The 25,039-nt window shown below is 41.6% G+C and overlaps 1 protein-coding gene and 1 long non-coding RNA gene across 13 annotated transcripts in view; one reads left to right on the top strand and one right to left on the bottom strand.

Annotated features, from left to right (window-relative positions):
• Nucleotides 1–17,367, top strand: part of RASGRP3 (RAS guanyl releasing protein 3) — a 158,172-nt gene extending 140,805 nt beyond the window's left edge. For all 11 annotated transcript variants that reach the window (XM_063789996.1, XM_024354294.3, XM_009442280.5 and 8 more), the window contains 5 exons: nucleotides 2,716–2,863; nucleotides 8,623–8,659; nucleotides 10,979–11,104; nucleotides 11,440–11,798; nucleotides 15,506–17,367. In XM_063789996.1, coding sequence (XP_063646066.1) covers nucleotides 2,716–2,863; nucleotides 8,623–8,659; nucleotides 10,979–11,104; nucleotides 11,440–11,798; nucleotides 15,506–15,514 — 679 coding nt within the window. In that variant the 3' untranslated portion in view covers nucleotides 15,515–17,367. The remainder of the gene's footprint in view (nucleotides 1–2,715; nucleotides 2,864–8,622; nucleotides 8,660–10,978; nucleotides 11,105–11,439; nucleotides 11,799–15,505) is intronic.
• LOC134807934 (uncharacterized) lies at nucleotides 7,791–22,189 on the bottom strand. Of its 2 annotated transcripts, XR_010149581.1 has the most exons (4): nucleotides 19,808–22,189; nucleotides 17,999–18,031; nucleotides 16,236–16,304; nucleotides 7,791–8,406 (listed from the first exon to the last, which is right to left on the bottom strand). It is a non-coding gene; the product is annotated as an uncharacterized LOC134807934 (long non-coding RNA). The 2 variants fall into 2 exon arrangements; XR_010149580.1 differs by lacking the exon at nucleotides 7,791–8,406 and having other exon boundaries at nucleotides 16,222–16,304; nucleotides 19,808–20,837.
• Nucleotides 22,190–25,039: the final 2,850 nt, after the last annotated feature.

Genomic DNA, 25,039 nt, shown 5'->3' with positions numbered 1-25,039 from the left:
GCAGCTAAAAACAGAACTACACTTCAACCCAGCAATCCCATTACTGGGTATATACCCAGAGGAATAGAAATCATTCTACAGTAAAGACACAGGCATATGAGTGTTCATTGCAGCACTATTCAAATATCAAAGTCATGTAATCAACCTAAATGCCCATCAATAACAGATTGGATAAAGAAAATGTGGTACATATACATCATGGACTATTATGCAGCCATAAAAAAGAACGAGATTGCCAGGCACGGTGGCTCATGCCTGTAATCCCAGCACTTTGGGAGGCTGAGGCAGGCGGATCACCTGAGTCGGGAGCTCGAGACCAGTCTGACCAACATAGAGAAACCCCATCTCTACTGAAAATACAAAAATTAGCCGGGTGTGGTGACACATGTTGGAGGCTGAGGCAGGAGAATCACTTGAACCCAAGAGGCAGAGGTTGTGGTGAGCCAAGATCGCGCCATTGCACTCCAGCCTGGGTAACAAGAGCGAATCTCTGTCTCAGGGGAAAAAAAAAAAAAAAAAAAGAGAATGAGATCATGTGTTTTGCAGGAACGCGGATGGAAGTGGAGGCTATCATCCCTAGCAAACTAACGCAGGAACAGAAAACCAAATACCACAGGTTCTCACTTCTAAGTGAGAGCTAAATGATGAGAACTCAAGAACACAAAGAAGGGAATAAGAGACGCTGGTGCCTCCTTGATGGCGGACGTTTGGAGGAGCAGAAAAAATAACTGTTAGGTGCTAGGCTGTGCCAAATTTCCCCGCAAGCTTGAGAATTTAGAATCCTTTTTTTTTTTTTTTTTTGCCTCCTATGCAAAATAACTTTAATAATACTTATAAAGTACAAAAATCAATGTTATTTTGCATAGGAGGTAAGAAAGGGATCTTAAATTCTCAAGCCTGGGGGAAAATTGTGGCACAGCAAACAGTATAGGGAAGCCTGGGCAGGGAGTACAGGGAAGAAAGAGATGAAGTTGGACTTAGATCCGTTGATTGAGACAGAGAGTGGATCATCAGGAAGAGAGGTCTAGCAAGTTGTCGAAGATGTGGTGCAAAAATTCAGGACAACAGTCAGGGCTGGAGATGGAGATTAAGTCTTCAGCCCCACTGTAAGCTGGAGTCTCGATCTTGTGAGCAAACTCTGGTGGGAACTCTTAGAGGGAGGTGAGCTCGGGGCCTGAGGAATGAGCCTTCAGGGACTCCCCTCCTACATGCAGGCATTGAAAGGAGTCAGAGGGCCCTGCAGGTGAGCTGGAGAAGGGGGAGCTGGAGAGGAAGGAGGAGAAGCGGGGTGGCATGCAATTCCAGGGTGCCTAAGGGGAGAGCGCCAAAAGAAGGAAACATGTCTCCGTGTTACCTCCTGCCAATGAGAAAAGGCCACTGAGGATGTTCTTGGTGACAGATTTGTAGGGTTAGAAACCCAAGTGGCATAAACAGTACCTGGAGGAAATGATAAAAGAACCTAATGATTTCTCTTTTTGAAAACTTCCGGAGTAAAAGAAGGTAGAGAGAAAAGACATCTGTTGGAGATGGCAGCAGGACTGAAGAAGGGGATTTTTCAGCTAGGAAAGTCCTGAGCGTATTTGTGAACGGAGGAAGAAACAGGGGAAGAGACTGAGCATAACCTGGAAGGAGGAGAGTCCCGGGGAGGCTGGAGAGTGCTGGATGGCTCAACTCTTCCTCTGAGAGAGGAGTCCCAAGAGAGGACATAGGAGGTAGAAAAGAATTCTGAACTGGAAAGGAAAGGTGTGATCGCCAGCACATGCTAATGGACAAAGAAGCAAGATAGAGCTCCCCTGTGTCAAGTGGATCCAATTATTATTATTATTATTATTATTTTGAGACAAGAGTCTCGCTCTGTTGCCCAGGCTGGAGTGCAGAGGTGTGATCTCGGCTCACTGCAATCTCTGCCTCCGTGACTCAGCCTCCTGAGTAGCTGGGATTATAGGCACACACCACCACGTCCAGCTAATTTTTGTGTTTTTGGTAGAGATGGGGTCTCACCATGTTGGTCAGGCTGGTCTTGAACTCCTGACCTCAAGTGATCCGCCCACCTTGGCCTCCCAAAGTGCTAGGATTACAGGCATGAGCCACCGCACCTGGCCGATTTGATCATTTTTGATAAACAAGAAGTCGGCGTATATGGTGAGTAGGGGTAGGAAGGTGGGAAGGACCAGAGGTTTGTTCTGTGTGGAGTAGATCTGGAAGAATTGCTCCCAGCCAGTCGCAGTGAATGGGCTACGAGCCACTAAGATATGAGTGAAAATATCACCAAGGAGCCCGGACAGCATCAAGCTGAATGAATTTGAGAATGGTCAGCCCAGTTATTACAGTTCTCTGCCTTTCTCCATCATCCTAATTCTTGCAACCTTACAGCTAGGCAAGGACTAGAAAGATGTCCTTCAGGAAGCTGCTTTTCATAATAAAGACTTTCTGTGCTGCGGTGCACAGGCCACATGTGTGCTTACATGAATATGCTCCTGCACACACACACACATGCAGGGTGCACACATACACAATTTTCTGCTTACTGAAAAAGGCTTTGAACACCTGAAGATGCCTTTTGAGGTTTGCTCCTTCTCTGAGATGTAATAGAGAAGTGAATATTCCTCAACTGCTTTTGGCCACAAAGGTTTGGGAGGTGGGTGATTAAAGTGTGGCAACTACTTAGCAACCTGTTATTTAAAGATTCCCTCCCTTCTTTGATTCTCTTAACAGGGATGGCCTAATTAGTAAAGATGAAATGATGGCTTACTTCCTGAGAGCTAAATCCCAACTACACTGTAAAATGGGACCAGGATTTATCCATAATTTTCAGGAGATGACGTATCTCAAGCCAACCTTCTGCGAACACTGTGCGGGATTTGTAAGTCTGTTTTCCGTTGTTTTCTTACGTGTGTAGTTATTTGTGTAGCATTCTGAAAAAGTAGGAAAATGATACACTAAATAAAGTTCACTGTCTGCTTTGAATCAGAAGTAAAATGTGATGGCTCCCTGAAATTGAAGATTAAACACCAAAGGCAAGGTTTAGTTATTTTCTAGGAATGCAGGGCTAGCAAAAACAGGGAAGGCTGGTGAGGGCTGTTAACTCAAGAGAGTGGTTTTGTTTATTAATCCCTGCCAGGGAAAAGTGTCAGCCCAATGAGCCCTGGCATTCATCACTAATATTCATAAGTGGTTGCAATTAAGAGGTGCATTTATCTTAGCGAGTTCCTTCCAGTTTTCATTTCATGTGGTATTAGTGACCAGAAATCCATCATGGCATGGTTCAATAATTCACAACTCAAAAAGGAAGAAAAAATCTTTTTGGAGAGAACCTGGTTATAATAATAAATAACATTTACTTAATGCTTGATGGTAACAAAGTACTTCCATAGACATTATGGTAACTAATCCTCATAGCAAGCCCTTGAAGTGGGTATTTTACTTTCACCATCTTGCTTATGAAGATAGAGGTTCAAAGAGGATAACCCAGGTTCCTGAGGATTGCACAGCTAATCATTACCAGAGCTTGGACTCCGACACAGGTGTACTGACTGTCAGCCCTGTGCTTCACCTACACCACTGCAACAAATGAAGACTGCATGCTTCCTTCCCCCACCTTTGATAATTCTTTGGGAACCAAGGTCAGTTTTTGATCCTGGCCTTAACAGAAACTCCTGGGCCCTGAATGTCTCCAGTTGATAATCCAAGTTAAATAAAATGGGAAATGTGGTATTCCAGGTGAGGGAGGCCCAGCACCCAGAGGAGTATGACAATCGCCCCTTTTTCTAGATGCCAGAGCTCAGTCGTGTTAGCTTTATTTGGCAGCCATGTCCTCCTGTTGACTCGTTGACCCATATTGAATTTGTTGCCGATATTATATGCTACCAGAAATTACATTTTTCCCATCCCATGCTCAAAGAACTGGCTTTCAGGAGCCCAATGCAGGAGTCTGTGTTCAAGCACACACTCCTCTGAGAATGGGTAAATAAGAGGCAGCCATTTCCTCAAAGACGGCCCCAGGTGGTCATAGCAGCTGATGTGACACAGGGGAAAACCAGTCTAACTAGCTCTCTTTATTCACTGCAGAGAAGGTGAAGTTCTTCTTTAGTATCTCTACTGGGATTGCATGACCAGACCATTTTATCATAAAACAAATGGTTGGCCAGGCGCGGTGGCTCATGTGTGTAATCCCAGAAATTTGGAAGGCCAAGGCAAGCAGATCACCTGAGGTCAGTAGTTTGAGACCAACCTGGCCAACATGGTGAAAACCCGTCTCTACCAAAAATACAAAAATTAGCAGGGCATGGTGGCAGGTGCCTGTAATCCTAGCTACTCAGGAGGCTGAGGCAGAAGAATCATTTGAACCTGGGAGGCAGAGGTTGCAGCGGGCCAAGATCGTGCCACTGCACTCCAGCCTGGGTGACAGAGCGAGACTCAGTCTCAAAACAAAACAAAATGGTCTCCTTTTTCATGTTTCTCTATTCTGATGGAAATTTTTGGAAATACCTAGACCTGAAAATTCTGATGTGGGATGGGGCCGTGCATAACACGCTCCTACAGAGTGGGACCCAGTAAACAAAAGGTCAGGCTGCTGGGCCATGGTATGGCTCAGCCAAAAGTCAGGATGATGCATCTGTCTTTTGGTGGGCTGTGAGAGTCAGAAGACCCTTATCAAATCTCAAGGTCCCGGGTGCTGTGGCATGGACCTGTAGTCCCAGGTACTCAGGAGGCTGAGGCAGGGGGATAGCTTGAGCCCAAGAGTTCGACTCCGGCCTGGGCAATATAAAGAGACACCTGCCACTGCCATCGCTAAATATAATAATAATAATAAAAAACTCGGCCAGGCGCGGTGGCTCACGCCTATAATCCCAGCACTTTGGGAGGCCAAGGCGGGTGGATCATGAGATCAGGAGATCGAGACCATCCTGGCTAACACAGTGAAACCCCATCTCTACTAAAAATACAAAAAATTAGCAGGGTGTGGTGGTGGGCACCTGCAGTCCCAGCTACTCCGGAGGCTGAGGCAGGAGAATGGTGTGAACCCGGGAGGCGGAGCTTGCAGCGAGCCAAGATGGCACCACTGCACTCCAGCCTGGTCGACAGAGCAAGACTCCATCTCAAAAACAAACAAACAAACAAACAAACAGAGAAACAAACTCAAGGTCTTATCTCTGCTCTCTAGTCCTTCTGTCCTGTCCCTCCCTTTTACAGAGGCCCTGATTCTGTAGGAGCAGCAAGGTAGACTTTCTTGGAAGTTCCACACCTGTCTCCCTGACTCATTGGAGCAGACCTGCTGGTGCTACATTCTTGATGCAGCTGTGATGAAGTAGAAAGCTCTGGACCTGGAGTCTGGAACCCTGGGTTAAAGTTTTGCCCTTGCTAACTCTATGTCCTTGACCAAGTTATTCACCATCTTTGGGTCTATTTGTATCTGTAAAAGGGAGTTAATACTTACCCACCATGTTGTTGCATGATATTAGACACGTTGCACGTCACATGGCTCGGAGTACACATTTTTTATGTATTCCTTGATACTTTGAGAGTTTAATTGAAATTAACTCATTTAAAATTTTTACAGCTGTTTTTGTTTTTAAAATATATTTAATTTTATTGGTACGATTTGATTTGATCTTTACTGACACTCATGTCAAAAAGCCCATTGGCTTTCAAAGGAATTTATAACTATGGCTCTATAGATGTGTCATTGAAAGGAATTGTGGGAGAATGGTTCCAGTGCCGGAACCATCTGCTTTTAAAATAAGTTCCATTTTAAGTTTAAGGAAGACAAACAGACTTGCTCTGCAGAAGATTTACTTTAGAATTAGAATTCCAGAACTGAAAGAGTGTTAGTAATTCCCTTATTTTGTAGATGAAGAAACTGAGGTCTGGAGAAGTTAAGTGACTTCCCCCAAGGTCACAAAGATCATTAGCAGCAAAACCATGAGTCACACCCAGGTCTCCTGAGTCTCAGTCCAGTGCGTCTTACACCACAATTACTCCAAATATGACAGCAGCCGGTGGTCTCAAATCAAAGGACTGTGGGAAATACTCCTGCATACCCATCCACATGAGTTCATCCTCTACTGTTCTTGGCAGGCACACTGACCCAGTGCCTCTTCCTAGCTACTGTTTGTTCCTGGCTATTAAGTAAGCATTAGCAAACCTACCTCCCCACCCCCACCCCCAGCACCCTTGCTTGACTGTATCTTTTTCAGCAGTTCCTGCAGCAATGCTAATAATGTAACATATCTGGATATTAGGATGTCTCTTCTTAAATCTTATCCTTTCTTGTCCCACCTCAGTGCCTTTGCTCACACAACAGTATGCAGGAGCAATGGCTTCCTGTCTTTCCCTCAAGTGACACATTCTTCTTTCCCTCACTAGCTATGAGACCTTGCCAAGGGACTTTACCTCTCTGTAGGTCAGTCTCCTCATCTGTAAAAATGAGAAAAATATTATTACCTACACCATAAGGACATCATGAGCAATTAAATAAGCTAATATGTATAAAGAGCCTAACTGTGCCTTTCACATAGCAAGAGTTCAAGAAATGTTAACTATCATCATTATTATTGCTATTATCATTACCAAGGGCTCCGGAGAAAGAATTTCCAGGTTGTGGGAGATTGCAAATTATCTAACTTCCTGGATCATCACATTCACCTTTTACAAAAGAGAAGCAAACTAGATTATCATAAAGATCAAGCTGTGATGATCCTGGCCACCACTGCCCTTTTCTGGATCATGCCCCTCTCTCTTCCAGCCATCCTTGCTTCTACTTAGTTGTCAGATAATCCTTCCTGTCCCTAAGACAAAATACTGCTCTGTCCTAGGAGACATTTGCATTTTATTTATTTATTATTATTTTTTTTTCTTTGAGATAGAATCTCTCTCTGTCGCCTGCAGTGGCGCGATCTTGGCTCACTGCAACCTCTACCTCCTGGGTTCAAGTGATTCTCCTGCCTCAGTCTCCTGAATAGCTGGGACTATAGGCACACACCACCATGCCCAGCTAATTTTTGTATTTTTAGTAGTGACGGGGTTTCACCATGTTGGCCAGGATGGTCTTGATCTCTTGAGCTCATGATCCGCCCGCCTCGGCCTCCGAAAGTGCTGGGATTACAGGCGTGAGCCACCGCGCCCGGCTGACATTTGCATTTTAATATGTATTCTGAAGGACCAAATAGCTGTTAAGGCTCAAAGGAATCCTTGAGTTTTCTACTTGGGGAAGTTCCTTGTCAAAAAGAAGTTAAGGAGCAGTCTTTGTATACTCTTGAGTCACTTAACATTGGCTGTGACTTACTCTTCTGGAAGAGCAGGCCATGCTGCCCACATGTGGGGGCATTGTTCACTTATAATACATTGTGAACATTGTGAATGGCACCCCCATCAGTCCCAGTGGGCCCTGCTTTTTCAACATTATTTTATTAAGTAGATAATAGCCACCTAACCCAAACACGAAGAGGTTAGCAATAGTTCTTCTCCAACTTGAGCTAAGCCCATTTAATTACCCATACTGTATGCCTCTGATGAATCTGTCACCCCATGCAAGAGGTGTGGGGAGGCACAGAAGGGCATGGCAAGGCCCTCTTTTTTTTTGAGATGGACTCTTGCTCTGTTGCCCAGGCTGGAGTGCAGTGGTGCGGTCTCAGCTCACTGCAAGCTCCGCCTCCTGAGTTCATGCCATTCTCCTGCCTCAGCCTCCCAAGTAGCTGGGACCACAGGCGCCCACCATCATGACCAGCTAATTTTTTTTGTATTTTTAGTAGAGACGGGGTTTCATCATGTTAGCCAGGATGGTCTCGATCTCCTGACCTCGTGATCTGCTCTTCTCGGCCTCCAAAAGTGCTGGGATTACAGGTGTGAGCCACCGCACCTGGCCAGGCCCTCTTCTTTATGGTGTTTAGAAGGAGTCTGTCTGGAGAGCGAAGACACCACCACCAGGATGTCCCTGAACCCCCTGGGCAAACGCTCCCTCGTGGAACTGCAGGCCCTCACATCTCCCCTCAGGGATTTGTCACTTCCTACTTGTTAACCACGAGGATGTCACAGACTCCTTGCTTGGCAGAATCTGAGCTTTTTCGACATCTCCTACAACCCTGGCACAGGCCAAACATAGAGCAAATGTGGAGAATGAAGACATGAATAACTAAGATCATTTCCTCTTCTGTATTTTTCCACGGGACAAATACTACTCAGAAAATAGCCTAGCAAAATCCAAATGCTTTCACATGAGGTGCGCTTCTTCCATTGCTTCATTTCCTGTAGTGGGCACTAAGAGCAGCTAGTGTCATTAAAAAGAGGGAGCCAGGGGCTCCCAAAGACCAAGTGGCCATCTCCTCTGTACATTTTGCTGAGAGCGCATCAGGCCAAAGTCTGGTGCATCAAACTTTAGTAGTTTCCCATCCCGGCTCCCAGTTGGCTCTGAGAAAGAAAAGGGAAACGAAACTCATGTTATCACCACAGCTGGAAGGGGCCGGGAGAGGGTTCTTCTATCTGGCAGGAAGGGTGTTAAGAGTGGCTACATCCTGTTTGTGCCTGGCCAGTCCTGAAGCTTCCCAGGACTTCCTTTTCAGTGGCCTTGTTTTCCTTCCAGATCTATCCTCAGATTCCCTGACATTCCTTTGTTTTTTGTTACAGCTCTGGGGCATAATCAAGCAAGGATACAAATGCAAAGGTAAATCAATGTTATTTTGTTACAATTTTTAAAATGTGACATTTGGGGTAAGAATCAAATTTGTCTGGTTAAACTACAAAAGCTCTTGCCATTATTCAGAATTTCAGTCTTTTGGGTCAACGGCACCTGAGAATGATTGCCTCTGAGGAGGAGTTTCTGGAGTTTTGGAGAGCTAAAATTGGAATTTTATAGCTTGTTACAAACCACTCTTATCAACACACATAAATCTATTTCTTTGGAATCAGCAGCATCCAGTTAAGGTGGGAATTCTGAGTGGGACAAGCCTAGCTAAAATACTGAATATAAGAACTTCTTCCTTCAAAGAAAAACACCTACACACTATTTCTCTAATGCACAGGCACTTCTTCCCACTCACACTTAGCTATTCCTTTCTCTACTAAATCACATAGATGGTGACAAAAAACGAGGAGAAAACTTAAAACGTAATTTTCTCCTTTTCAATGAATGCGTTCCCCTATCTTTCCCATTTAATTAAGTTTATAAACAATTGAATCAAATATATTTGACGAATGCAATATGCATGTATACTAAGCATTTAGGAATGTGTTGCTACTTGTACATATATGATCAAGTATACATTGCTGTTGTTTAAGAAGTTGCTGGACACTTTATGTGGACAGTTTATATGGTTCTTCTAAGAATCTTATAATGCTTTTGAAAAAATATAATAAAACTACAAAAAGAAACATCTTAATCACAGAATACCTTCAGATGAATGTTGTTCCCCGGGGATGCCTTTTTTCTCCAGTCATTTTCCAGTATTTCGTCCTCATTTTGCATGAACAAAAAGCTTCCCAAATCTCAATGGAAGCCACTGTTTAGTGCTCAGAGGGACCTTCCCATTAGTGCTTCTCTATCAGTTGCCTCGGTCTAACTTAGATTTTTACTTTCAAGCAGCAAAGATACTGCAAGATCTTATTGCCCAGCAGTGAGTCATTAGTTTTATTCTGGTTTCTATCCTCATACCCTAAAATACACACACACACACACACACACACACACACACACACACACGCAATTTTATAAAGATGAAAATCTATTACACCTTTGGATTATCTCTTGTATTTTCTTAATGGCACATAAAGTGAAAAAAAAATAACGAATTAAAATAGATTGAATACGTCATTAAGACTATTTGAAACAAGGTCACTTAGGGGAAAATGGGTACTGGAAATAGTTAGAAAGGTCCTCCTTGATGGTAGGAGAGAAATGATCATCTCTATTCAATGATTCTCAGTGAAGTGCAGGACCCTCATCATAGGAAATACTTGTGAACCACCATCTGAAGTGGCCACATTTTTCTACCCCAAGTAGTAATTAACATTCTACTGTCTTATCTAAAACATCCTAATGGGCAATTTCACAGACTCTGCTGCACGCTGTTTCAAAGCCATAAGCAAATATAGAACATATTTACTGAGCATATGCCCATCTTGTGTTCTGTTGGAAGCAGAAGATATAATCACTGGCCCTGAAAGGTTTTGGAAAATGAAGAAGAGTAAAAAAAATCCAGACAAGGCCGGGCGCGGTGGCTCACGCCTGTAATCCCAGCACTTTGGGAGGCTGAGGTGGGTGGATCACGAGGTCAGGAGATCGAGACCATCCTGGCTAACATGGTGAAACCCCGTCTCTACTAAAAAATACAAAAAATTAGCTGGGTGTGGTGGCGGGCACCTGTAGTCCCAGCTACTCGGGAGGCTGAGGCAGGAGAATGGTGTGAACCCGGAAGGCGGAGCTTGCAATGAGCCGAGATCCCGCCACTGCACCCCAGCCTGGGCAATAGAGCGAGACTCCATCTCGAAAAAAAAAAAAAATCCAGACAAGTGCTGAATGGAGGAACACCTCACAGTAAATGATCAGAGGCAGTTGGCCTGGGAGAGACTAGAAGCTGAGGCTTCTTGCCCTAATGCTGGCTTAGGCTCTCTTTGTGGGGATTCCATCTAAGCCTGGGAAAGACTCTCAACCCCACTTGATTTGCATTTAGTTTTGGGCAAAGGCAACTGACCTCTCAGGCTGGACTCTATTTACTCCCTAGGCACAATTGCTCATTAGGTCCTCAATTGCATACAGAACCAAGATGAGCAAATCTAAGAGAACTTTTGGAACCTCAGGAAGGCAAGTGCAGACCAATGGCCCCTTTCCAGATCCTAGACACACCCCATGGGCCTGAGCTCAACTCTGAAATTCAACACAGAAACTGGGGTGGGGGAAGGGAGGGCTGACAAATCAAGTGCCACCCTGGAAACTCAATCAACATCAGACACACTAATCATCTGCGACACCCTTGGAATTTTTCAGACTGTGGAGCCAATTGTCACAAACAGTGCAAAGACCTCCTGGTTCTGGCCTGCAGGAGATTTGCCCGGGCGCCCTCCTTGAGCAGTGGTCATGGGTCACTGCCTGGAAGCCCCTCGCTGCCCCCAGGTAATGGCCTCTGCTTTCTTTGCTGCCATGGTCTCTTTCTGCTTGCCTCCTCACACTTGGACCTCATTTAGGTTCTGGGTCTAAACCCGGTCAGTCACTCTAAACGCTAAGGCCTTCTTTAGGGTGAGCAGCAGTGGCTAAACCCTTGAATCATCCTTGCTTCTCTCTGCTTTCTAGTCTCAGGAACATGTAACTTGCCTGCAGCTAATTGAGTTCTGTCCCTTGTCGGTTCCTCTAGAACGTTGCATGCCAGACTCGTGCTGTTTGCACTAACCTTGATGCTTTGCTATCAAGCAGTCAGATGTCAAATAATCACCATCCTTTTTCACTTCCAGCGCAGGATGAGGTGTTTGAGTTCCCTGGAGTCACTGCTGGACACAGGGATTTAGACAGCAGAGCCATCACACTGGTTACAGGCTCTTCTCGCAAGATCTCTGTGAGGCTACAGAGGGCCACCACCAGCCAGGCCACCCAGACTGAACCTGTCTGGTCAGAGGCTGGCTGGGGGGACTCGGGGTCCCACACCTTCCCTAAAATGAAATCCAAGTTCCATGACAAAGCAGCAAAGGACAAAGGCTTTGCCAAATGGGAAAATGAGAAGCCCAGGGTGCATGCTGGTGTGGATGTTGTAGACCGGGGCACGGAGTTCGAACTTGACCAGGATGAAGGAGAAGAGACCAGACAGGATGGTGAGGTAAGTGCTAGGTCAACCCACAAAGAAAACCAGAAGAAGGAGGCTGAAAGTGCTGAGATGAGCGTTACAGAGGGTCTGGGGGGCAGCCTGGTAGTTCTGAAAGCAGAATGGTTGGGAATGAAGACATGTATCACTTTTAGTCTTGCCACTGCCTAGCTATGTGACCCTGGACATATGTTTCTTCTTTATGGATCTCAGTATCATGATTTAAAAAAATTGAACAAGATCAAGTTCTGAAACCTAGTGAAGGCTGTCATGTGTGCATACTGAAATGATGCCCCAGAAACCCATGACTATATATCCAAAATACCAGTACACGATACAGATCAGCTTGGTTTTCCAAGCTAGAACCAGGGCCCAGACTCAAGAAAGGCGGTAGAAGCAAAAGACTTTTAGATAAAGGAGAATTGGAAACTTTTCATTCTGCTCAAAAGAAGCTTTTGACAGCATCATGGAAAAGGGGGTGGTGAGAATCAGAGATACGAGGCCCTTGAGGATCTCTAAACCAGGCTCTGCCGCTGCATGAGCAAAATCATGCAAAGCAAAGTAGGATGCAGATGGAATTTGTTAGAGTATGCTGACACAGAAATTGATTCAAGATGGAGTTAGATAAATTTATTAGTTAACAGTCTATAGTGTATTAAGAGAAAGGATTTGAGAAAATTGGCATGATATTCCTAACATTTAAAGCAATGTCATGGAGGACAGCCATTGCCACCCTGTTGAATTGTTCTCATAAACAGAATATTGGGTTAGGCAGAGATCCTTCTGGATCAAGCCAGTGCTCTTTAGTCTTATGGGTGGTCCTCCACATTCCACTCTTCAGGAGACCTAAACACACGTCTCCATACATTTCCCATGATGAGAAAAACTCCAGTGACCTTTAGCCAGAAATCCCCCTAGTTCCTTCCTCACTGAAGGCAGTGCATAAGGAGGCCACCCATTATCTCTGGTCATACAAGGTTTATTGTAAGTTTCTGCTGAAACACTTTTTTTGTTTCTATAACATCCACTTTTAAAAACAGCTTTGAGATGTAATTCATATGCCATGAAACTGACCCATTTAAAAGTATGCAATTTAGTATACTTTCAGTATGCTTTTAGCATACTCACAAAGTTGTGCAACCATCACTACAATCTAATTTTAGAACATTTTCATTATTCCAAAAAGAAATCCTACACCCACGAGCAGTCATTCTCCCCCAACTCACCCCAGCCAACTAATTTATTTTCTGTCTCTATAGATTTGCAATGCCCACTTTATTTTTAACATTTCCCCCACTGATCATCTTGACAACTGTATCAGTCCTATCCCCCTACTTCTTTTACTGGCCTAGCACAGTTCAAGCTGGGAATATAAACGAGAATAAGAGAAAGATCATGATTAGGTGCCAACAGCTCTTAACCCGAGGTCTATTTAATGGCTTTAGGGTGTTCATGACAGTACTTTATACTCTGTGTAAAATATACATGGACATACGGTCACTTCTGGGAAGAGGAGTCCATGCATTAAACAAACAGATTCTCCTGGGGGTATGTGATCCAAAAAAGCAAAGAATCATTGTGCAAGAAGATTTTCTGGATTCCCTGTCTAGTCACCCCGTACACTAACTCAGCCTGCAGAGGCTGTTTCCGTGGGTGCTGTAGCTGCCCCTGGAATGTCAGAAAAAGAGCTTCTCCAGGTAGATGATAGGACGCCTACCAGAGTGCTCAGGATGGTGCCCACCTTGTGGGCATCTCTGAATTCAGAGGAGAACCTGCTTTTGTTTAACAAATAGTGAAATTGGCCATGAGCTCATTACTATTGGCCTCTCACAGTTCAAGTTACTTAAAAACTGTGCTTCTGAGTTAGGAGAAATTCACAGCCTGTTGGGTGTAAGACAATCAAATAGGTAAGGTATCCTGATCATTAATCTCTATAAGGAAATATAAACAAGTATCTGGGTTTTTAAAAAAATTTAATTTTGTTTCCTGGAAATTGAACTTTTATATTCAAATGTTCTCTTATCCTTTCTGTGTTCTTATCTCTTTTCTTTCTTTTTTTTTTTTTCTTTGAGACGGAGTCTCACTCTGTCACCCAGGGTGGAGTGCAGTGGCACAATCTTAGCTCACTGCAACCTCTGCCTCCCAGGTTCAAGCGATTCTCCTGCCTCAGCCTCCCGAGTAGCTGGGACTGCAGGCATGTGCCACCATGCCCGGCTTATTTTTGCATTTTCAATAGAGACAGGGTTTCACCATGCTGGCCAGGCTGGTCTCAAACTCCTGACCTCAGGTATTCTACCTGCCTCAAACTCCCAAAGTGCTAGGATTACAGATGTAAGCCATCGCGCCCAGCTGTGTTTTTATCTCTTAAAGCACAGGGATGGTTCACTGACCACAAGTATTTAATTTCATCTGTGCTAATTAATGAAGGAAGTATGCTCTTATATGAAATGCACATATATGGTATACAGTTCCAGTACCATTCAAATCAGTAACAAATGAGATATTTGCTCTGTTTAGGGAATAAGGAAGAAGGGAAAAAAAAATGACAAAATTATACCCAGCGGTTGAATATGTAGACAAAGGAGTTTGCAAATTTAAGATTTTTTTTTTTTCTGCCAGGCAAGACCAATAAATGGCATTAGGAGCACTGACCTACACATTTATTATTTAGTATCAGATGATGTTTGTGAGTCCTGTAGTTAAAGACTGTAGAACACAGAAAAGGTACTTGTGTTTGTAATCTGTGTATTTCCTCCAACGGAGTTCCAGGATTTACGCTCATTTTAAAATATAAGGGTATGAACATTTTCTGTGGCAGTGTATGTCATCTCCCCCAATGACCACTACATGTCAGAACAGTTCAAGATTACTCTCTTGGCAGTAAGAATACATGTATTTCCTTTAAACTTCTTCTTTTGTTTTCCTTTATCTTCTACTAAATTAAATTTAGTCAACAAATACTTATCATAAAAGGGTTGGGAAATGCTGACTAAATAAAATGGAATATGTTTATGAATATATGTAATATACATAGTCATACATACGTACATATACATATGTAGATTTACAGATTTTCTCAGTGCCCTCTTGCACTAATTTACACTGTGGATTTCTAAGAGGGAAACCTTTTAACAAGGACCATTTCAAGGGACTAATGATTTGTGGTACACCCTTTAAGGTCAACATCCTAGTTGGACTCCATATTGGAGTCTTTAAGAGTTCATATGCTGGGTGAACTACATGATCTCTCTCTCTCTCTTTTTTTTTTTTTTTTTTTTTCTGAGACAAGATCTCACTGTCCCCCTGGCAGGACTGCAGTGGTACAGTCATAGCTCACCACAGCCTCGAACCCCTGGGCTCAAGTGATCCTCCCATCTCAGCCTCCCAAGTAGCTGGGACTGCAGGCATATGCCACCATACCCAGCTGGTTTTTATTTAATTTTTTGTAGAGACGGGGTCTTGCTATATTTACCAGGCTGGTCTTGAACTCCTGGACTCAAGTGATCCTCCCACCTCAGCCTCCCAAAACTCTGGGATTATAGGTGTGAGCCACTGCACCCAGCTACCTACATGATCTCCTAATTCCCACTAAATCCTGAGACTACAAGGTACTGATCATTTCAGATGTTCCCTCAAAGTCATCTGAAAAACTGCCTTCTAGGAACACTCTTATTTTGTTACATGAGATCCAGCCATGCAATAGGTTCCAATTTGTGTTTCAGGATGGCTGACTTCAGGCTGCGGAAACTGAAGGCAATAATGTTGGCTTTCGGAAGGGGCAAGACGAGAAACTCTGAAGAAAGCTCTGACTCTCAGGAAGTTATCTGGAAAGATACCTGGATGTTTACTGCCTTGGGACACTGTGGGATCTCCATGTTTGGACTATGGGACAGAGAATTGACCCTAACTATGAACTATTTATTTCCTCCTCCCCTACCCCTAGTTAAGTGCCACAAAGACTGTGTTATGTAGTCAGTACTTTTCTCATGTATCTTTCTCTAGACCATTTATATACGGGTGAAATGAAAGCTTTTTTGCATGTACTTGATACTCAGTCTGTAAATTCAGACTTCGCTTTTTTTGTGAGACTATCCTTTCAATATTTTTATAAACTTTTGTGTGTTTTGTGGCAGGGAACAGTTAACAAGGAGTTTATTTAGAGGGTTTTTTTTTCATTTTTTGTTTTTCTTGTTTTGTTTTGTTTTTCTTGGAGTGCTTTTTGGATGGGACCAGAACTTAACATTTTCCTGAGGACTAGGAAGCTCATCAGACACTGGAATGCAGTGATTTTTCTAATGATGGTCAACTGCAAGGAGAAACTGTTTACATCCTTCCCACTATACAGTTGCTATGATATGTAACAAGTCACACATGTATATATCACACAAGTCTTACCAATTCTGCGTCACTAGGAAGCTATAGCATGGTCGTGAAAGCTCTCCTAATACTTACTTACAATAGCCATGGAAGAAAATTATGCTTGTCCCTTCTGACTGGGTTAAGCCATCTTTCTTAAGATTCCTGAAGTAGAAATAGCAATTAAGAAATTAATTCAAGTTTTGACGGTTAACATTTAGCAGAAAAACAAACCATTGAATAAGCTACTAGGTGAAATGCAAAACAACCATCAATTTTTTTAAACTCACTCAATAATTTTGTGAAAAAAAACCACCACCAAACTTTTGGTTGTAAAAGAGAACCCTTGTTCTCTTCCTAAGAAACTGCCTTCCACAATTAAAGAATACTCATAGAAAGAAAATAATCATAAATCATATTTGATTAACATTTCATTTAAGCTTTTAAAATATCAATCTTTTAAATAGCTCCCATTTACCCAAAATAACTAGTTATGGGTCTATTTCTTCTTCCATGATTAGAGGAGAGAGAACTTGATTCAAGATACTGAAAAACAGAGCTGGGACTGAGCCTGTGAATGACAGGAATGATCTATTACCAGGTGACTAGTCGGAAACTACACAGAGGTGCACTGGTCTGCATTTGGGGGCTAAAGTGTATATATTCCATTTAAAATGGAATTTGTTTGTATTTGGGGCAGTCTTCAGTAAAGCCTTTCTCCTTTCTTTACTCCATTGAGGACAGTTCTGCTCAGCAAAATTGTTGAGTACCTGTTCTGGGCAGGTCCCACGCTATATGCACAAAGTTAAGAAAAACTTGGTCTTAGCCCTTGGGAGCTGACAGCTCATGGGCATTAAGGCAAAGTAGTTCCAGTGATTTAAAATACGGTTCCAAATATGCTAAAACCAACTTGTGCCAACCAGATTTACAGATTGGAAATACTGCAGATGATGTGAAGTTATCAGTTGAAGGAGCTGTGATTAAGCTGGATAATAAGAGAACGTGCCATCTGTAAAGCACTCAGAAGGCAGCCATCCCTAGATGTTGGTTTCATGTATATTACACTATCTACTACTATCCATAAATGCAATGATATGCATGTTAACAACATTAAAAACAGCAAACAGCAATCTAAGTACAGAAAAGCTTTTTGTGTGTTTAAAAAAATTGAAGAAAATTCAGGAAGAAACGTGTTAATAAATATTGTACTGTTCTTTTGCTTCTCAAAGGAATTATTCACTTGCCACTTTGGTTATTTTTGAGTTTTCATACATAGGAAGTTTTATATTGTCAGCCTTCCTGTGATAAAGATATTAAATGTAACTTGAGTAAAAAATAAAAAAGAATAACTATGTATATACATATATAAATTACATATGGGCCTGTATATTGTGTGTGTATATACACAGTAAGTCCTCATTTGTCCATAGATTCTTGGCAACTGCTACTTTAACAACTTAAAGTTGGTCTTGAAACAACTATAACAAGACCAACTTTTTTTCTCATCAACGTTGTAATGAAAGGAAATTGAATGAAATTACCTTGTGGAGGACCAGTTTGAACACTTCATTTGACTTAAAGTTGCTATTTCCAAGAATCTACAGACCATGTTAAGTGAGGACTTACTTACTGTATATATACACACACACACACACACACGCACACCCCCCCATTATTACTTTGCTGAAGACTAATTTAAGTCTATAACAAAACTGCCTTATAATTATGATTATATCATTTACTGACAACCAGTGACTCTGATGTTTCCAATCTATCAATTTCCCATCATCAGTAAAATAAACAAAATAGGCATATCCACGATGGGGCAAAAAGAACAATCACAATTGACTCCTCCTCACCTTCATTTTGTAGGTCTGATGATCACTGTCGCCCTGAAAATTGAAAGGAAAAACAAAAGTAAACTCTTCTTAACAATGAAAATGAGGTATGAAGGCAGGATTTATTAAATGCTTCAATTGCATCTTCATTGGAGCATCTACAAATTGACTGATGCTTTCTCAGACCTGCCTAAACCATAGGAGCCATGATTGGTTATTTGAACCCTTGTGTTGAGTGGATATCCCTTGAAGCAATAATGTGCCCAGATTTTCATGGTAAGTTTCTACAATGGACAGAGGAGTTTGCAATTTAAAAATGAAGGCAGGACTTCTGCAGAAGAGAACGTCAAACTGTTATTGATGGTAGGAAGCTTAATTATTCCTAAGATAAATGTGTGAATTTTGCCAAAATATATAAAGCTCTAGAATGACTGAGGAGATCAATTCAGTGAAACTGTACCACAAAAGTGTACCTTTAGCACGCAATTCCCAACCAGACTGAAATCTCATCTTGGCTGCTTACAGTCATGGAATCCTGGGCAAGTCAGGTACATCTATTTGAGCCCTCAATTTCTTCATTTGAAAAAAAGAGATTTCACCACCCTCTTCAACTACCTCATAGAGTTTTGGTAAAGATCAAGTCAGATAATATATGTAAAAGTATTTGCAAAGACCTTATGTTATTATTATTTTGCAATTAAGCAGGATTCTTCTCTAAAACTGTCTCAAGAGCCCAGATTTTCTCTATATTATATGGCTGTATATTTGGAGGCTCTAAACCCAATATTTAACTAAATTTTCTGTTAAAAAAAAGATTTATGGTGGCTCATGCCTGTAATCCCAGCACTTTGGGAGGCCGAGGCGGGTAGATCACAAGGTCAGGAGATCGAGATCATCCTGGCTAACATGGTGAAACCCCGTCTGTAATAAAATACAAAAAAAAATTAGCCGGGCATGGTGGTGCACACCTGTAGTCCCAGCTATTTGGGAGGCTGAGGCAGGAGAATGGCGTGAACCCAGGAGGCAGAGCTCGCAGTGAGCTGAGATGGCGCCACTGCACTACAGCCTGGGCAAAAGAGCAAGACTCTGTCAAAAAAAAAAAAAAAAAAAAAAAGATTAAACAGAAGTATTAATGAAAATAGTCAAAAGAGATTTTCTTATTTCTGGCACTATGTGTGTGTAGGATTAGTTCTGGTTTGATTGTAACAAACACTGACTAGTCTTGTCCTGTTTGAAAACAAGCCTGCAAGATTAAGAAACCAAATGAGTAAAATGTAAATGAGGTTAGAGAAAAATCCATATATTGGGTATACATAAATGGGATAAAATATAAATATATTCAAAAGGTTGCCTCTTAAAAGAATGTATTAGTTTACACAGGGAGACAGGAGGAAAACCAACATTACTTTTTAAAATAAAAAGCATTTACTTGATAACTGGAATGTATTTTACAACTATTGAAGGTGGGTAAGTATAGGAAACTACTTGGCATTTAAGGCTTAATCAGGAAATGGCTTCCTCCTGGCTGCATCCAAAACCTGCTGGCCTAAGTCTAGAGAGCCCTCAGACCTCAAACAAAAATGATTACTTTATCTTGTCTTTCAAAAATGTTACTAGCCTATCACGTTGGAATTCATACCCATTCAGAATCTAAGTGACATGCAGTTTATCCACAGGAGCATGAGGAAGGAATTACTTGGAGTATTCTACAAAGCAACTGGCCTGAACACTTCAAAAATAAAATATCACGAACAGAAAAAGGAGGGAAAGGGCAATTTTGGATCAGAAAAGATTGAATGAAACACAACAGTGAAATGCGATGTTACAAACCTTGATTGGATTCTGGGTCAAATTTTGAAGAAAGCAGTGGCTCACGCCTATGGTCCCAGTGCTTTGAGAGGCTGAGGCAGGAAGACTACTTAAACACCGGAGTTCAAGGCTGCAGCGAGCTATGATTGTACCACTGCACTCCAGCCTGGGCAACAGAGCGAGACACTGTCTGGATTAAAAAAAAAAAAGAAAAGAAAAGTAAAGCAGGTATTTGGGGGACAACTGGAAAGATTTAAATATGGAGTATAGGCTGGGTGCCGTGGCTCATGCCTGTAATCCCAGCACTTTGGGAGGCCAAGGTGGGTGGATCACTTGAGGCCAGGAGTTCAAGACCAGCCTGGTCAACATGGTGAAACCCCGTCTCTAGTAAAAATACAAAAATTAGCTAGGCATGGCAGCACGCACTTGTAATCCCAGTTACTCAGGAGGCTGAGGCAGGAGAATCGCTTGAACCCGGGAGGCAGAGGTTGCAAGTGAGCCAAGATCACGCCACTGCACCCCAGCCTAGAGTGAGGCTTTGCCTCAAAACGCACATACACACACACCAGGTGGCAGCAAATATCTTAACACACACACACACCCGGCGGCAGCAAATATCCCGCTCAGAGAGAAGGGCACACTCTGAAGTGCAAATCCTCAATCTTCATTTACAACAGAAGAAACAAGGATATATTAGCTGGTGGCAGGAGCTTCCTGGGCCTGTTTGGTTCTGAGAAGCAGGAGAGCCAGGGCACACTGACAAGAAATATTTGCTAGAAGCAATCTGTCTCTGTGACAGCAGAATGCCAGAGGCTCTTTATGATGAAAAAAAACAAAAAATTCCATAGTTGCCAGTGCCCAGCAAGATGTTAAGACTAATTGAACTCACACTCAAAACCTAGGATAATAAGAGAAATTTCACCTGGCCTGAACTCTACTCTGGTTCCTTCCCTACAGGAACTTCCCACAGATTTTGAATAAAAGCTCAAAATTAAAACAGAGGTAAAACCAAAACCAAGGGGATATGAGAAGAAAAAAAAAAAGGACAGTTAAACAGATGTCAGAAAACTCACCAGAAAACAAAATTGCTACAGAGCATATGAAAATTGTTTTTCCAATAATTAAAGCTACTTAATGAATTCCTGACTCACCAAAATCAAGGTAATAATAAATGCTTATTGTTTTATGTTATTAGGTATTAGGGTATTTTGCTACACAGCACACATGAATATAATATCCTACAAGGCAATTAAACCATAATCTTTGAGGTTATCTTCTCTACTAGACGGAAATAATTTACACCTCTACCTGATAAAAATCTGTTGTATCTTACCCATTTTCTGGAAGTTAGAAACTGAGCCCTAATCCATAGTAAATAGTAAATGAAACAAAAATACATTCCTGTAAAGACGGTTCCTATATCTCTGTACTATTGACATTTGGGGACAGAGAATTCTTTGTTGGGAAGTGGGAAGGGGGCTGTCCTGTGCGCTGTAGGGTATTTAACAGCCTCCCTGGCCTCTGCCTTCTAGATACCATTAGCACTTCCTTTATAACTAAAAATGTCTTCAGACATTTCCAAATGTCCCCTAAGTGACAAAATTGCTACTGGCTGAGAACCACTGTCCATGCATCAGAGTCACCTGAAGGTTTGTTAAAGCACAGATTGCTGGGCCTCATTCACAGTTTCTGATTCTGTTGGTCTGGGGTGGGGCCTGAGAACTTGCATTTCTAAGTTCCCAGGTGATGCTGGCGCGGATGATGCTAGTTGGGTACTGAACTTGAGAACTGCTTCTAGAAAGACAGATGGCTCTCAAGCAGGCTTGTCAGACACTGCTGCAGAATGACACCCGAGGACATACAGCCATCTTCTGCCTCATTTCCAGGTTTTAGGTCCCTTCTTTTTTTTTGTAATTCTTTCTAAAGAAGTGTAAGGTGAAGGCAATTCTACATAGTTATAAAGGTCTACATTACAGCAAAATTTTAAGTCTTCCTAAATATCAGAGTAAATGCAAAAAACCAAAGCAAAGAGACTCTATACGAAAGTTAGAAGTTATAAAAACAGAAAACAGAACTTATATATAAGAGAACTAAGTTCAAACATCTGTTATATAAATGGGCTAAACTCACTTTTTTTTAAAGGGTACTCAGACTGATAACACCACCACCAAAAAACCCCAATTCTATGCTGTGCACAAGAGACCTGCTGTAAAGTGATTCAGGTGGCTGAAAACTTTTTTAAATGGGCAAATATATACCAAACAAACGCAAGCAGAAAGAAAACATTGATCATAAATATAGTATCACACAAAATTAAATTCAAGGCAAAAGGCACAAAAAAAGGCTGGGCGCGGTGGCTCATGCCTGTAATCCCAGCATTTTGGCAGGCCGAGGCAGGCGGATCACCTGAGGTCGGGAGTTTGAGACCAGCCTGACCAACATGGAGAAACCCCATCTCTACTAAAAATACAAAATTAGCCAGGCGAGGTGGCGCATGCCTGTAATCCTAGCTACTGGGGAGGCTGAGGCAGGAGAATCACTTGAACCCGGGAGGTGGAGGTTGTGGTGAACTGAGATCGCGCCATGGCATCCAGCCTGGGCAACAAGAGCAAAATTCTGTCTCGAAAAAAAAAAAAAAAAGGCACAAAAAGAGACAAAAATGGACCCGGCGCGGTGGCTCACACCTGTAATCCCAGCACTTCGGGAGGCCAAGGCAGGTGGATCACGAGGTCAGGAGATCGAGACCATCCTGGCTAACAAGGTGAAACCCCGTCTGCACTAAAAATACAAAAAAATTAGCCGGGCGTGGTGGCAGGTGCCTGTAGTCCCAGCTACTCGGGAGGCTGAGGCAGGAGAATGGCGTGAACCCGGGAGGCGGAGCTTGCAGTGAGCCGAGACTGCGCCACTGCACTCCAGCCTGGACAGAGCGAGAAACTCCGTCTCAAAAAAAAAAAGGAGACAAAAGTAGGCCCATTTTAATGCTAATGGATACAGATCACAATCAAAATATAATTATGAATATCTTTGTACCAAATTATAGAGCATCATCATTTACAGAACAAAAAGAATAGATTATTCAAAGATACACAGAAATATATTAGTGGTATAAAATATGTATTATCTTCTCACTCAGCTCATGATATAACCAAGTACCAAGTACACAAAAAATAAGGCGCTTAGACCTGTGCCATTCAACACGGTAACCACTAGGTACATGTGGCTAACGAGCACTTGAAATATGACTAGTCCAAATTGACAGGTGCCGTAAGTACAAAATATGCCAGATTTCAAATAGCACAAAACAAAGAAGGTAAATAAGTTGTTAATAATTTTTTCTATTGATATATGTAAAATAATGGTTTTTATATAATGGGTTAAATAAAATTTCACTTTTAAAAAACTTCCTTAACACAGTTACTTTAAACTTGAAATTGAATGTGTGGCCTGTATTATATTTCAATTAAGACAGTGATGCTGCTCTAGAACTAATTAACAAGGTAGATCTAAATACTTACAACAGCTAAAACATATATAGTATTTATTCCATTCCAGACACTGTTCAAGATATTTTGCACATATTAATGCATTGAGTCCTCTCAACACCCTAAGAGGTAGATGCTATTATTATAGCCATTAGCCATTTTACGGATGAAGAAACTGAGGCACAGAGAAATGAAGTAATTTGCATAAGATCACAGTAGTGAATCTGACGTTTGGTTCTCATCAATCTGGCTCCAGAGTCTGTACTCTAAACCATGATGCTACAATTGATAAATGTACATAGTGAACTCTGTCCTTTGAAAACAAAGATACATCTCCTGTTCCATCTTCAGTAAGACAGCCACAAAAATTGACCACAGATTAGGCCACAAGAGAAATATCAAGTTTCAATCCTGCGAAATAATACAGAGGAAATTATGCTGTAATGCCATAAAATTAGAACTTGAGAGCAAAACTAGAAAAATGAAGTAGCTAAAGTTCAGAAATGAAAACAAAACAACACAAAACCTACCTCTTCTAAAGAACTCTTGAATAAGAGGGGAAATCAAAGTCTAGCAAATGATCATGAAAATACAGATCAGAATAACTACAAGATTCAGCCTCAGCACTACTCAGAGAAAAAGTTTTAGTCTTAAATACGTTCATAGACAAGAAACAGTACAAATAAATGGCTAAACTTCTCAAATCCAAGCCAAAAAATACAAACCACAAGTGAATAATTTTCTAGGAAAATATAATTTACAAAAACTGATCTAAGAATTAAAAAAAAAAAAAAAAAAAAGGCCAGACATGGTGGCTCACGCCTGTAATCCCAGCACTTTGGGAGGCCAAGGCGGGTGGATCACGAGGTCAGGAGATTGAGATCATCCTGGCTAACATGGTGAAACCCCGTCTCTACTAAAAACACAAAAAAATTAGCCGGGCGTGGTGGTGGGCGCCTGTAGTCCCAGCTACTTGGGAGGCTGAGGCAGGAGAATGGCATGAACCCAGGAGGCGGAGCTTGCAGTGAGCCGAGACTGCGCCACTGCACTCCAGCCTGGGCTACAGAGCAAGACTCCGTCTCAAAAAAAAAAAAAAAAGAATTAAAAAAAAAGTACAGTTATTGAAGAGCTATTGTCCAAAATTACCATCAGGCTCAGAAAATTTTTATTGAATTTTTAAAGTGTAGATAATTTCAGTGTAACTTACATTGTTTTAAAACACAAAGAAAAAACTTCTAGAAGCTTTTAAATGAAGGGAATATAACATTATTCTGCAATAGGACTGTTTGTGAAGAAACAAATAAAATAAAAAATAAAACGACAATAACAACAACAAAAAGAAAATATAACATTGATACCAAAACCCAGTAAGAATTGTCCAAATTAAGAGAACTGGAATAATCTCATTTCTGAATATCAAGGCAAATCAGAATGCTGTAAATACAGTAAAAATATGAAAATTCTTAGTAGAAATTCAAGAATGGCTCAATATTCATATATTTATGAATATAAGTATGCTAATAATATAAAAAGAATAAAACTATATGATCATAATAAATACTAAATAAATGTTTGACAGAATTCAACATATATTTTGATTTAAAAATTCTTAAAAGTCAAAATAAACATTTCTAAAAATGATTAAAATATATCTATTTCAACCCTAAAACCATCATGATCCCTTACAAAAAAATTTTTTTTTTTCAGAGTGTCGTTTTGTTGCCCAAGCTGGAGTGCAGTGGCATGATCTCAGCTGACTGCAACGTCTGCC

Source organism: Pan troglodytes, chromosome 12 (assembly GCF_028858775.2).
Source record: "Pan troglodytes isolate AG18354 chromosome 12, NHGRI_mPanTro3-v2.0_pri, whole genome shotgun sequence".
Taxonomy (NCBI): domain Eukaryota; kingdom Metazoa; phylum Chordata; class Mammalia; order Primates; family Hominidae; genus Pan; species Pan troglodytes.
The sequence above is the reverse complement of the archived record's forward strand: the minus strand, read 5'-3'. Positions and strand labels throughout refer to the sequence as shown.